Genomic DNA, 14,291 nt, shown 5'->3' with positions numbered 1-14,291 from the left:
GGGAGAGGATCCCAAGCAGACTCCGCGCTGTGAGCACAGAGCCCGACGCGGGGCTCGAACTCACGAACCCTGAGATCATGACTTGAGCCGAAATCAAGAGTCGGATGCTTAAAAACGGAGCCCCCCAGGCGGCCTCGCACTGCATTCTAACTGGCATTGCTCCTAGGGTATTAATCAGACTTGGGAAACGTCCAGCCATCAGTTGCTCAGGTGTCTCTCCATTGCCCCCAGCCCCCCTGCCCCACCTTGGGAGACGGTTCTCTGTGGGCCTCACACTGACTGCCCTTTGCTCCGGACGGTCTTTCAAGGACGTCTGTGCGGCCGTCCCCCTTGGACGATAGAGCTTGGCTGCCGCCGGGCAGAAGGCAGTTTGCTGACCGTAGGAAGGTCAGTCCGGTGTGCTCGCTGTCTGCTCCCTGTTGGAGAAGACCGGGGCTCCTCGGCCGCGACACGGCCTCATGACGGGTGCTGTGTCCCCTGGGGTGGGGGAGCCCAGAACAGCTGTGAATGTGAACCTCATTAAATGGCATCTCCACAGGGGCGCCTGGGTAGCTTGGTTGGTTAAGCGTCCGACTTCGGCTCAGGTCATGATCTCACGGTCCGTGAGTTCGAGCCCCGTGTCAGGCTCTGTGCTGACAGGCTCAGAGCCTGGAGCCTGTTTCGGAATCTGTGTCTCCCTCTCTCTCTGCCCTTCCCCTGTTCATGCTCTGTCTCTCTCTGTCTCAAAAATAAATAAATGTTGGGGCGCCTGGGTGGCGCAGTCGGTTAAGCGTCCGACTTCAGCCAGGTCACGATCTCGCGGTCCGTGAGTTCGAGCCCCGCGTCAGGCTCTGGGCTGATGGCTCGGAGCCTGGAGCCTGCTTCCGATTCTGTGTCTCCCTCTCTCTCTGCCCCTCCACTGTTCATGCTCTGTCTCTCTCTGTCCCAAAAATAAATAAAAAACGTTGAAAAAAAAAATTTAAAAAAAATAAATAAATGTTAAAAAAAAAATTTAATAAAAATAAATAAATAAATAAATAAATAAATAAATAAATAAATAAATAAATGGCATCTCCACAGCCTTCTTGGGATCCAGTTAACGTGCCACACGAGCGATTTCCAGAGTGGGCAGGTCCGTGGCTGTCACGTCCACACAGTCCAGTTTGGAACATCTTCATTCCCTGGAAGAAACTGCCCCTGTCATCAGTCCTCCCCGTGCCTCTTCCCCAGAGCCCTCGACCGCCACCAGCCTCCACAAATCTGCCCATTTTGTACGCTTCGTGTAAACGGAATCGTACAATATACGCGCTTTTGGGACCGGCCTCCCTCACCTAACGTAGATTTTTCAGGGTTTGGCCATACTGACGCGGCTGGCATGTCCCCTCTTTCCCGGATGACTTGTGTTGTGCTGTGTGCGTGGACCCCGTGTGTCTGTGGCTCAGGCGGTGGCCGTGTGAATAATGCTGCCGTGAACACTGTGATCATGACGTTTCCTCCTTTAACTTTTTTTATGTGTGACACAAATTGTAAAACGTAACGATTGTCAACCGAGTTTTTCCAAAAACCTGTGACTGTATTTCATAGAGAATATGAATACGTTCAACTCAAGGAAACATACTAACAACCAAAACATAGCAAGTATTAAAGCATCTGATTCTAATGTTCAGTCTTTATTTACAATCTTCTAATAAATGCTGATAACATACGTTGGTATTCTCTTTCCATAAGCCAGAATTAGACTTTTACGAAAGCCATTGTGCCAAAAAATTACGTGTCAACGCCCTTTTTAGAGTTCTCATTCCTACTAAAATTAGATTTTTGTATTCATTCCAATTATAAGGTTTTTTATGAGAGTTTTCCAGTTTTTCCTGCTTGTTAGTCTTATGTTAATTTCTCTCATCATTAACACTCACCCAAGAAAGCTATTTGAAAGGCTAGAACAATGTTGCTTGAAAATGTTAACTGACGGGGCGCCTGGGTGGCGCAGTCGGTTAAGCGTCCGACTTCAGCCAGGTCACGATCTCGCGGTCCGTGAGTTCGAGCCCCGCGTCAGGCTCTGGGCTGATGGCTCGGAGCCTGGAGCCTGTTTCCGATTCTGTGTCTCCCTCTCTCTCTGCCCCTCCCCCGTTCATGCTCTGTCTCTCTCTGTCCCAAAAATAAATAAAAAATGTTGAAAAAAAAAAAAAAAAAAAAAAGAAAATGTTAACTGGGGCACTTGCGTGGCTCAGTCGGTTAAGTGTCCCGACTCTTAATTTTGGCTCAGGTCATGATCTCACAGTTTGTGGGATCAAGCCCCACGTCCAACTCTATGCTAGCAGCTCGGAGCCTGCTTGGGATTTTCTCTCTCTCTCTCTCTCTCTCTCTCTCTCTGTCTCCGCCCCTCCCCGCTCAAATAAATAAACTTAAAAAAAGGTTAACTCAGGTTTAGTTGCTAACTTCTGGTTGAAAAAGTCATTTTGAATTTTTTTTTTAATGTTTATCTTTGAGAGAGAGAGACAGAGCATGAGCAGGGGAGGGGCAGAGAGAGAGGGAGACAGAATCGGAAGCAGGCTCCAGGCTCCCAGCTGTCAGCACAGAGCCTGACATGGGGCTCGAACCCATGAGCCGTGAGATCATGACCTGAGCCAAAGTCGAGTGCCTAACCGACTGGGGCACCCAGGCACCCCCGAACGGTCACTGTAAGTGTCGGCTTGTTCTGAGTGGGGCCTGTGTTCATCTCACAGCTGGAAGAACCACGACCGACGAGGAGCTGGAAGAAATGCTGGAAAGCGGGAGCCCTTCGGTCTTCACCGCAGATGTGAGTGCCTGGGGGGCTGCGGCCGCATTCCCGTGCCTGTGCTTTCTCTTCCGAGCCGCCCTGAGTTCATCAGTATTTCTCTCTTGCCTTTGTTTCCCCAAGATTATATCAGATTCACAGATCACTAGACAAGCTCTCAATGAAATTGAGTCTCGTCACAAGGACATCATGAAGCTGGAGACCAGCATCCGGGAGCTACACGAGATGTTCACAGACATGGCCATGTTCGTTGAGACCCAGGTAACGCACACGTTTTCCCTTGTCTGGGACGGACGCCTGGTGTTGGTGAAGTGTCGGGTCCAGGTACCCGAGAAAGCCATTGTTCCGGATCTGCTCTCCACATTTGGAAACTGAGTGCAGTATTCTCGTGAGGCAGATGCTGGAAACAGCTCAAACTTTCAACGGGGAGGCCGTGGCTCGCTCACTCGCATTACGTGTGTCCACACGACAGCCTACCTACCGGGTGGCCACGGGCGGCAGACTTTCGTCAGGGAGATTTTTAGTGAGACGTGCAGGTATCATGCTGGGGTTTTGAGTGAAGAGGGAGCTATACAATCTTACGTGTGTTTATACACATCTGTATAGATACGGTCGTGTGTAACACACACACGCGTGTGTACGTGCATGAACTCGGCTCCATAGGACAGTGTGCACAGAAGGAAAGAAATGTACCAACTCGGACAATAACAGTGCACCTGTGGGGATTTTAGGTTTCTTCTCTAAAACACGTGTACTTTCCCGTTTTTACAAGGAACGTGTATTAGAACCATAATTGGGAGAGAGGTTTTAAAAGTCTTTAGAGGAGTAGGCCCCGAGGGGCCTAGTCCATGCCACAGATAGAAGCCTCGCTCTCTGCGTGGTGTTCTTTGTCCGGTTCGCAGGCCGGGAGGGCGGGCCACCCGGGGCTGTGAAGGTTCCCCCGCAAGACAATGGAAGCAGTGTAGGCAGTTCTTAACAAACCTGAAATCTGGTGTAAACCACGAGCCGACGTGTTCCCGTTAGGTGTGTGGATTCGTTTGTTCTGGCTCCCGTGAGTCTCCATCAGGCCTTCCGTGGCAGTCGCACCAGCGAGTGAGGCCTGCACGCAGCTGCTTGCGGATTCAGGGGTCAGGTTCAGCTGACGCCTGTGCCCTGGGAGCGTCCACGTCGGACCTCTTAGCTAGATCTGTCCTCACTCGCTGGCAGGCTGGTTTCGGGTGTGCTCTGGCAGGAGCGGCCCGGGAGAAGCTTAAGCCCTGGCCGGCTTGTTTTCTGGGTTGTACGAGGACGACAGGAAACCCATCCGCATGCGGGACTCACTCTCCACGTGGGTCACCGACCTTTCGAAGAACACTATTTTGGAAGACGTTTATCATCAAGTACGTGAAAACCTCAGATACCGTGCGATTGCTAGGGGAAACGAGCAACCACGGGCAGGCCCCCCCTTTCTGGTTGGGGGGGAGCCCTCGCCGAGGCCACACAAGCAGTGTGTGTTTCTGCCAGCTGCTTCTCCGGAAGTGTTCTGAAGGGAGCGGCTAGGCCGTAAGGGCACCGCGTTGCTTTTGTAATCGTGGAAGATTTTAGCGTGCTTCCGGCGTTAATTATAATGGCTGCACACCAAGCATGTTGCGTGAAGCTCCAGTAGAAAAATGGCCATATTCTCAGCTTTGTTTCGTTGTTTGCTTTTTAGAAGTCGGTTAGGGATGCGTTATATTGACCTGCCTAATTCAAACTCTGTGTATAGTCAAAACCGCTAGTAAGCTTGAGCTGGTGAGCACGTGACTTAATTATGCGTCGTTCTCCTAACGCTGCGCCGTCACTGCTGCAGATTGTGTCTGCTGTGGACAGAGAGCCAGGTACGCTGTCCCCTCCCCGCCACCTCCCTGCGCCCGCCTCGCGCCACGGGTTCCCTTCACTTGGCGAACTTAGTGTCAAACAGACCGATGTTTTAAAGAAATCAGCACAAGTTCCTATGCGCTAGAAAGGACGTCATTGTCCCTCATGTGTGTGTGGTAACAGTAAGAGATTGGTCTCGCCTCGAGTTAGCCGCCTCTCCTTGGCTGCGCCCGCCGTCACAAGGAGCGCACGTGGAAAAGCATGTCTCAGAATGTGCTCCGTTGTGGCCCATCCCTCTCATCCCTGTTCACGCTTTTTAGAGTGTAAGTTACATTTTGATCATCACGTCGGCACATTTGTAATGTTCTCGTGTTCTCGTAAACGTGGAAAACATTCGGTGTCCGTCATGTGCACGTTGCGTTCACGTGAAGATGTCGTTGGTGCTGTGGCGGCCTTGGGGGTACACGCTCAAGTCGTGGGAGAATATCCTCTAAGCTTGAAACTTTTTGTTTCTAGGGCGAAATGATCAACAACATAGAAAAAAACGTCATGAACGCCACAGACTATGTAGAACACGCTAAAGAAGAAACGAAAAAGGCGATTAAATATCACAGCAAAGCTAGAAGGGTGAGTTTGGTTTTTAAGACTTAAAGCGCATTTTTCTCTTCATTTCTCTTTATTGATGTAGCCCGACTTAATAGCTATTCCAAGAAATAAATGCTTGCTTAAATTCTTATTTCATTTTACAACTGAAGTGCTTCTTTTGCTAAGAGGTTTTAGACTTTGTCTCGGTGAACGTGCCGTGACTGTGTTCTGAGCAACGAAACCCACAGCCTGGCCGCCTCCCGTTCTCGAGTCCTCTGTGTCGTGGGCCATCAGCTGGCGGGTAACGCAGAGCTAACGGGACTGGAGGTTCTCAAAGCCGTCGGGTGCGCATTTTGTGCAGCGAACACTCGATTCTTTCCTTGGGTTGCTGGCTACGCGTCTGGTCCGGAGGCAGAGAGTTCCCGAGACCGGGCCTAAGCCACCTGCAGCGGCCCCGCTCGGCTCTGGGAGTCGGAGTGTGTGAATTCTGAGTGTGCCGTGTGTGGGCAGAGCTCTTGTGAGAACACAACAGAGAGACGAAGTCCTGACTCCAAGACAAGACAACTCTCCCCACAGTTCCTGGGTTTCCTCGACCCCCCACCCCCCTAAGTGCAGAAGGTGGACACAGAGCCCCCCGCCGTGCTGCCCCGTCCTGCAGGCCGGCTGTGCGGGCTCACCTGCCTTCCTGGGAGCCTGCTTGCCCGCTGCCCGTCGCCCACAAAGGCCCTACCAAGAGGCGGTTCCGGGATGCCGGGGAGAGAGGAAGGGCGACAGTTTGTGCGAGGAGTCAGCATGTGGGCTGAACGCGGACGCGGGACGGGAGGCACGCGTGGGCTCGGCTCAGCCGGCCAAGCCCGGGCCCTGCTTCTCCTGGGGCACCTCTGCACGTGGTCATTCTCTCTGAGACGGGAGGCAGGGCTGCCGACGTCACCGCGTTCCCGCTTTTCCAAACGCTCCCAGAGGACGTGAGGTGATGAGGCGCACGCGGGAAGTTCTCAGCCTCCTTCCGGGTGCGGGGGACTCGGTGACAGAGTCGTTGGCAGAGGGCGGTTCTCTTCGCTTCTCCGTGACCCAACCAGCGGGCCGGCCAGGGAGAACTTGAGTGAAGAGATGACCGTTGTGAACAGACGGTGCCGTGACCCGTCTCCACCCTGACTGCTGGCGAGGCCTCACCGTCCTTGGCGAGCGTCAGCCGCTCAGAAACGAACTTACCCCCACTGTCCGTGAACACCTGACCTGTGAACCCCCACTGCCTGTTTGAACTTGTCACCCTGCTCTCAGACGCCCCGCGGCCGCTCACACGGTGACCGTCCCCTTCCCTGGGCGGGCGGTCTATCTTCTGGGGCCTGGCGGGAGCCGTGGAGGAGTCCACCGCCACCTCGAGCAAACGGGACCAAGGAGGGCGGGGGCTGATCACGTGGGCCGCTGCCTTCTTAGCTTCCTTCCTGAGCTGGGCCCGTGGCTGTGCGTGTGGGAGGTGAGAGAGCAGCACGTGTGCGTCTCAGCCCCTCGGAACTTACCTGCATGCCATGACCCTGCGGCTCGCTCACTGCTGGTCCTAAGGCTTCTAGAACCGTCTCCAAACAGTCTGACCTTATTCAAGGAAAAACCACCCTTTTTAAGAACTAAAAGCTGCTGAATAATTAATTAGCTGTCCTGTAACTTACATGTTAAGAGATTCCCGTGGATCGTTTTATTTTCACTGAATGAGGTCTTCTAATGTGGCGATATGAAATTACCATGATGTAATCAGCTTGCTTTTCTTTGACAGAAAAAGTGGATAATTGTGGCTGTGTCAGTGGCTGTGGTCGCCATAATTGCTCTAATTATTGGCTTATCGGTTGGCAAATGATGGTGTGGACAACGTCAGTGTGCGTGCCCCCCTGCCAGCGAGGCAGTAAGTAACTAATCAACTAATGTACTTATTAACTTTGCCAATTAGCTAACAGTGATGCTTGCCCAGTCCTCATTGACCTAAAAGTAACACCAGCCGCCAGTGGAGCGGAGCCCGGTCCCGCCGCTGCACACACGGAGGGTGAACGGGTGGGTGGGGGGCATCTTTACACGGGGCCTTCTCCTCCTGCGGCCCGATGCAGCTTCCGGGGCGCTCGCACCGCCTGGCGTGGCAGGCACGCCCCCGGCCCGCTGGTCACCCTGCATGTAGCGGCCACGGTATGGCGGTGCCTTCTCCGTTGGCCGGCACTTCGCGGGTTAACGCACCTTTGACGTTTTCGCTTTTGCAACAGTTGCTTTGTGAGACCTCCCCACTTGTGGTGTGACTGGCTTGGAGGGAAGGGAACCGGAGTTTTCTGGAAAAGTCCGGGGGTGGGGCGCCTGGGTGGCTCAGTCGGTGAAGCGGCCGACTTCGGCTCGGGTCATGATCTCGCGGTCCGTGAGTTCGAGCCCTGCGTCGGGCTCTGTGCTGACAGCTCAGAGCCTGGAGCCTGTTTCAGACTCTGTGTCTCCCTCTCTCTGACCCTCCCCTGTTCATGCTCTGTCTCTCCCTGTCTCAAAAATAAATAAAACGTTAAAAAAAAAAAAATTAAAAAAAAAAAAAAAAGAAAAGTCCGGGGGTGAAAATCCTCCCATGTCCCTGGGTTCCACGAGCCGGCATCCCGTCCGTTTTCCGGTACCTCCTGACTGTCGTGCGAGCCTGTGCTGTCAGCCTGCCGGTCAGTTTACAACGTTCTGGGGAGAAGGTCTCCGTCGTTGACGAAAGCGACTTTATTTTGTTCACCGTGTGACTGTCCCCTTTCTCCAGACTCCGGTACATTTGTGTTTTCCTCTGGTTTTCTCCCCATGTGGGAGCGCCCTCCTCGCGTGACCGTGGAGCGCTGTCCCATGCGTGTCCCTTGAGAAGGGTGTCTTGCCGTGGTCATTCGACTGTCGTTCTGCAGCGCCAGGCGCCAGGACGGTGACAGGCAGTCCTTGAGGAATTCGTTGTCTCTTTTCGAAAGCGACTGCGGCACCAGGCCGGCCCTTTATTTCTGCAAAGGGAGATGGCACGGGAGACAGGGACCCCGCGTGCGGCCAGGTCCCGCCACTGCTTTTCGGCCTGGGACAGCCCGTTTGTGTGGCTTTCCTGGTGCTGGGAAAAATGACGTGTATGATTTTCTTTGCCAGGGTAATAGCACTTAAGAGCTATTTTTATATAATTTTAAAAATACGTGCTTTCTTAATTTTTCCTAGTGGTCATAACATGTTGGTTACACTAAAGATTAAAATTTGTTCTTAGGTTGGACCCAGCGATGTTGTTAGGTAATGCCGTTAAACGAACACAGGTTTTAAAGTTTATTTATTTATCTCGAGAGAGACAGAGCGCGAGCCGGGGAGGTGCAGAGAGAGAGGCGGGGAGAGAGAGAATCTCAAGCAGGCTTCATGCTGTCAGCACAGAGCCTGACGCAGGGCTCACGTCTGCGAAACTGTGGGATCATGACCTGGGCCAAAATCAAGAGTCAGTCGTTCAGCCGACTGAGCCCCTCCGGGCGCCCCTTTTCAGGGTGACCCCTCAGGGAGCAGTGGGCTTCTGGGCCGTGGGCCCGGATGGCTGGTTTTTACCCTAGTGTCTTTATTTATTTTATTTTTTTAAATTTTTTAATGTTTTTATTTATTTTTGAGAGAGAGAGAGAGAGACAGCATGAACGGGGGAGGGGAAGAGAGAGAGGGAGACACAGAATCCGAGGCAGGCTCCAGGCTCCGAGCTGTCAGCACAGAGCCCGACGCGGGGCTCGGACTCACGAACCGCGAGATCATGACCTGAGCCCAAGTCGGACGCTTCACCGACTGAGCCGCCCAGGCGCCCCTACCCTAGTGTCTTTAAATACGAACGCAAAACAATCCTCGGTAAGACGCGCCAAAGCTTACACCAACAGTTATTTCTTTTATACACGAGCGGTTGCTGTCCGTGATTACACGTTAGAAAACGTAATTTATTCTTTCAGCAGGTGGTGCAGGGGGGCCTCGCGGTGGGCCAGGCCCCGCGGCGGAGGCACTTGGTGGGTAACCGAATGCCCACCGCCCAGCGGCGTGGGCGGGGCGCTCCGTTCCGCCCGAGGAGGCAGGCAGGGCCCGCACCCTGCCGCGTTTGTGTCCACGAGGTGGAGGCGGTGGCACCGTGACCTGCACTCGGACAGGACTGCACCCCAGGGCGCCCCGCCCGCCGAGGAGAGGGGCACGCGTGTGGCTGCAGCTGGCAGCAGGGCGCTGGGCAGAATGGTTGTTAAAGCTGGAGATCCGGGTGCAGGACCTCGGCCGGCGTGGGCTTCAGGGGAGCGGCACCGGGGGCCGGTGGGGAGGACGTGCACCCGCGAGGGGGGCCCAGACGCCCTCAGGGCCAGCACCCCGGGCCCCGGAAGTCAGAGCTCGCGTCCAGGGTGGCATTTCCCCGGGGGACCCGGGTGCGGTGAGCAGGCTCCGGAGCTGAGGGGTGGCCGCTGCTGGGAAGCCCGAGGAGGAGGCCGTCTCAGATCAAGGTGCCGAGCGGGGTCTGTGGGAGCGCGTGGCGGGCGGCCGGGCTGCGGTCCTCACGCCGGGCGCGTGTGCCGGTCTGACGGAGAGGGGTGTCCCGACGGCAGCTCCCCGGTCCCTGGGTAACCGAGCGGAAGTTTCCCGAGGGGCCTGCCGCGCAGACCGTCAGAGCGCGCGGTGGCTGATGGAGGTGCTGGTGCGCCAGCTTGGAGCCGTGCGCTCAGGCAGGGTCGCCCAGACGGCCCCGCCTGTCATCTCTGTTCCTTCCTTCCCTTCTCCCGCGGACGGTCCCCCGGAGGAGACCGGCTCTGAAGCCGAAGGTAGCGTAGCTTCTAGGTGTGCAGGACACGTGTTCGTGACAGAGGAACCACGGAAGTGCCGTGCCGCCCGCTTTGGGCCACAGGCGCAGCGGAGGGCTGAGTAAGCTTGCTGCCTTCGTGCGTCCGCGCATCGGGCCTCAGCGCAAAGACGCGTGTAAGCGACACCGTCTTAGGCAAATGGGAGGTAGATTCGTTTAAAGTTCTAAACAGACGTGCGGCGCGTCCGAGGAATAGCGGCTCGCAGTGTTCGTGTGATCGGTAGAAAGTGTCCGCTGAGGACCCCACGTGGTGCCAGGTAGACGCTGCCTTTCCCCCAGGGGCCCACAGTTGTTGTCCAGCAACACCTGCTGTGATTTATTAAGTTCCGTTAACTCGGTACGTGCAGCCGGTGCTTTGCCTCTGGAACTTTGCTTCCCCGCCCCTCCCTGTCCTGTGACCTGGGGACTGGGCATTTTAAACTCAAATTCCAGGAGAATTCCGTGAAGAAATGACATTAGCGATTTCTTTCCTTTGAGACCTGGCAAATTATGAGAATTAATTAATGTTTTTTTCTTTATCTTGCAGAAAATGATGTGCATTATCATTTGTGTAATTGTTTTGCTTGTGATCCTTGGAATTGTCCTAGCAACAACGTTGTCGTAGCGACCGTATCCCGAGAGCCACCGTCCTTGGAGTCAGACCACAGGCGCAGCGAGCGGCGAGCCCGCGCCCTCCCGTCCCGTGACTGAGCCCCAGACACCGTGACGTGTGGTGCCGGGCGCCGGTCTCGTTGCTGAGGGCCAGGGGGAGGCGCCACGGATGCACCGTCTAGTGAAAGTCCGGGAGCGGGATGGGTGTGACGAGCTAACCCAGACGTCCTTGGACTCTGAAGAGCACATCACCGAAAACTAACAATGTGAAACTTGTTTCAGTGGCCTTAAAACAAGGAATGATTGAAAATTTCAATTTTTTTTTTTTTTTTTTTTTTTTTTTTGTATTTCAGTGTTAAAAGTACATGTGAAGTTTAATTAGGAATATTTTATGTCATGAAGCTATGAGATTTAAGGTCTGAGCCTTCCCCCCTCCCCGTCCCCCAGCTAACACGCTAACTAAGAGTCGTTTTTGTACTCCGTTTCATTCGTGTTTTGTTCGTAACAAAAATTTGTATCGTCACAGAACCGTTTTGTAAGATATCGATAATTTTAAATGTTTATAAATTGTTTAATATATTAACATCTTAATTTACTCCGTTTTTATATATCGAATATTGCCTTTTGAAGTAAATAGGAAGCGTCATGATATGACTAGAGCCTTCTTTGCACAGTTGTTTACCAAGTTTGCCATTGGCATAGCACACATTTGCCGTTGGCAAAGCCCCCGAAAAGCCTTTCAAGTGCCTTCTGTTAACGCTGATCCACAAGGTTAAAAAATGCACCTGACGGCCTCCGGGAAAGTCTCCATTATTGCACTGGGCCCACTCCTACCTGTTCCGCTGCCCGAGATAATAAATTAGTTACTGCCCGTGCGAGACCACTGCCTCTTCTTTGTTCGTTAGAAATAAGGTTTGTGTGTCCCTGTGTACGTCAATAAGGTCTGAACTTAAGACGGTGAGAAGACCGAGACTGAGTACTTTCTCAACTCAAGGAACTTACTCCCAGACGTTAATTCCTCTAAATGTAAACTGCTGTACAGATTACTTACAAATGCTCTTGGTAAGTGCTTACTGTTCTGCTGAACTCCAAAAGTAGATTCCCAAAGTTCATAGGAATCCATGATAATTCAACATTTGTATCGCGCGGTAATGTTTCTTAGTATAATACGGTTTATTTTTTGACGTGTATCACGCGTGGGCTCTTACTAGGGAGCGGACCTCTGTGAGACGGCAGCTGGTCAGGACTGTGGGTGAACGTGTGAAGGGTGTTCAAAATGGCGCCAAGCTCTCATTCCCTGTGGATGCGATCGACCGTGTAAGCGCGTGCCTGCATCCTGACATTGGCTTGAAAACTGATAGAGCCACGCTTGCTTCCACACAGTAAGCGTGAATGGGTCGAGCAGTCCGGAAACCGTGCTCTTTATGTAATACGATTATGACTTCCACTCGTTCCTGATTTATGCACGCGATGGCTTAGCTCAGACCCGGATCTGAATGGATGCACTTCATTTGCGTGCTGATCACCGCTGAGTGCTCAGAGTTAGGAGAGGAGCGCTCTGGCTGCAACGCGTGTGTTTAAAAAGTCTTTACGTGGCCCGTCAACGGGGTCCGCTCGCTATGTGTGCACAAGTCGGAGACGCGCCTTGAAGGACATTTAAATATTTCGCGATCATGCCTGCATCAGCACAACTTTTGTGCACTCGTTTGTGTCATCGCGTCCGCGTGCAGAGCAGCGCTCTGTGCTGGCGGCGGCCTGTGTGCGGCTGGGCGCGTTCTCCAGCTCTGGCTCGTTAGCCTCGCCTCCGGCAACGGTTCCGACTGTCCTTGTTCAGGTCATTCTTCCGAGATTTACCAAACTTGTGCTTCTGTAGTTGGAGTCCAGGAAAAGCCTTTTGATTTCTGTTTAGGAGAACATCGAAGTCAGTCATCGGGTAGTGCTGCTGTACGCATGGACCCCAAGCACCCGTTTGAGATCAGATTACAAAAGCTATACTTACGGGTTCCCTTGTTACTTTGATCATTCCTTCGAATATTTTATGTTTACATAAAGAAAAAACTGCCAGAGAACCGAAACCAAACTGACTTTCTGTCTCGTCATTTCTGGAAAGATTTTGGGGGGAGATATTCTATTGCATATCCATTAATAAATTGTCCTACTAAGAAAATCACTCTTACCTGTGGCCGTTATTGTGTATAATAATGTCACTTAACGATGTTGGGCGTCTTCGTTGCGATTACAAGGCCCGGTGCCTGGTGTCTTATGCAGGAGCCCATCCGGGTCCTTGCTGTTGATGGCAAACGCTGATTCAGGGAACTGGGGTTACATTTCAGAGTCAGCGGCTTCGGTGGTTATGTCCACCAGACAGAATCTCCTTGAGTAACGGGGGAGGGGGGTCCTCCTGCCCCTGTGCTCTGAGCTGTTTATCCTTTGTATCTCTTCATCCCCTTTCAGAATTTTTCTTCAGTGGGATTTCCTTAATCCGTAACTCTTAAATTCTAACCATGTTGGAAAGTGATGTCAAAAACCACGGTTCCAAAAAGGGAAGGGAAAACAGTCCTGGAGAGAGCAGGTCACAGAACTAGGTTCCCCTACGTTACCTCCCTCTTCTGAGGCCCCTTCCACAGTGAGTGTCCTTCCAAACTGCAATCTCGATGTACACATTCAGTAACGTAGCCCCTAAGTTTATACTTTTTATATATAGTTTAGGTGACAAAGCAAAATGAATTGTGTTAGTTTGAGCCCTCGGGAGCTCCCCAGACAGGCAGGGGGAGCAGGGAGAGGCCGCGAAGCAGGCAGAGCACCCCAGAGGTGCGGGTGGTAGGTTCGACACGCGGGGGCGCTCCTATCCAGGCTTGTCTTGGGCAGACGGAGCAGATTTGGGCCAGGCCGCCAGCATCCTGGGGTTCACGGAGACGCCTCAGCCCAGGGTGGGGCGCTGCAGTGTCCACACGGCCTCAGGGCCACATGCCCCTCTCCGGGCCTCCGCCTGGAAATGAGCTCCCACCAAGGGAACAGAGAGCAGAGGGGGCCCGAGGTCAGCTGGGGTCATGTCTTCTCCCCTGACCTCTCCCAACAGATTCTATTAACACCGGCACATCTACAGTCACACCCTCTCACGACCTTAAAACAGGATACACCTGGGGTGCAATTCACACCAGCAGGGTGGCACAGCCGGTGATCGTGGCGGTCAGGTGCCAGCCATGCTGCAGGCTGGTGCATAGGGGACCGAAGGCGGTGCAGGGGGGCCGGGCCGCCCCAGGCCGGTGCGGGGGGGGGGGGGGGGGTGGGGGGGGGAGGGGGAGGAAGGGGCGCAGGCCGGTGCTGGTGTGGGGGAGGGGGGTGCCGCAGGCCGGTGCAAGGGGAGGCCCCAGCTGGTGCAGTGGGGGCCGCAGTCCTCTGATGCCTCCCGCAGCGGTTCGCAGGGCACGTGGCGCAGGTGAGTTGAGTGGAGGCACAGCGCCCGGCACCTGGCCAGCCCCGCTGCTCCCGTGTGTTCGCGCCGGCCGGTGGGCACGGGCCGGGGCGCGGAGGGCACGGCAGGCTCAGGCCTGGACTCCCCCACGGGGGAAGTTCCCGCAAAGGCCGCCTGGAGCGCTCCAGAGGCCTGACCCGGGCGTGACCTCGGTCGGGCCCGGGACACGGGAGGGGGAGGGGCGCCGGGAACCTCCCAGGCCGCCCACCGCGGGGCCGGCTCGG

The 14,291-nt window shown here is 54.1% G+C and overlaps 1 protein-coding gene across 4 annotated transcripts in view; it reads left to right on the top strand.

Moving 5' to 3' along the window:
- Positions 1–12,762, top strand: part of STX2 (syntaxin 2) — a 37,198-nt gene extending 24,436 nt beyond the window's left edge. For 2 of the 4 annotated variants that reach the window (XM_058691517.1, XM_058691520.1), the window contains exons 7-11: positions 2,703–2,776; positions 2,879–3,016; positions 5,108–5,218; positions 6,948–7,073; positions 10,528–12,762. In XM_058691517.1, the coding sequence (XP_058547500.1) occupies positions 2,703–2,776; positions 2,879–3,016; positions 5,108–5,218; positions 6,948–7,028 (404 nt within the window). In that variant the 3' untranslated portion in view covers positions 7,029–7,073; positions 10,528–12,762. Of the gene's footprint in view, positions 1–1,059; positions 1,685–2,702; positions 2,777–2,878; positions 3,017–5,107; positions 5,219–6,947; positions 7,074–10,527 lie in introns of those variants that run through there. The other 2 variants (XM_058691518.1, XM_058691519.1) reach the window with 2 other exon arrangements.
- The last annotated feature ends 1,529 nt before the right edge of the window (positions 12,763–14,291 follow it).

Source organism: Neofelis nebulosa, chromosome 11 (assembly GCF_028018385.1).
Source record: "Neofelis nebulosa isolate mNeoNeb1 chromosome 11, mNeoNeb1.pri, whole genome shotgun sequence".
NCBI lineage: Eukaryota > Metazoa > Chordata > Mammalia > Carnivora > Felidae > Neofelis > Neofelis nebulosa.
The sequence above is the reverse complement of the archived record's forward strand: the minus strand, read 5'-3'. Positions and strand labels throughout refer to the sequence as shown.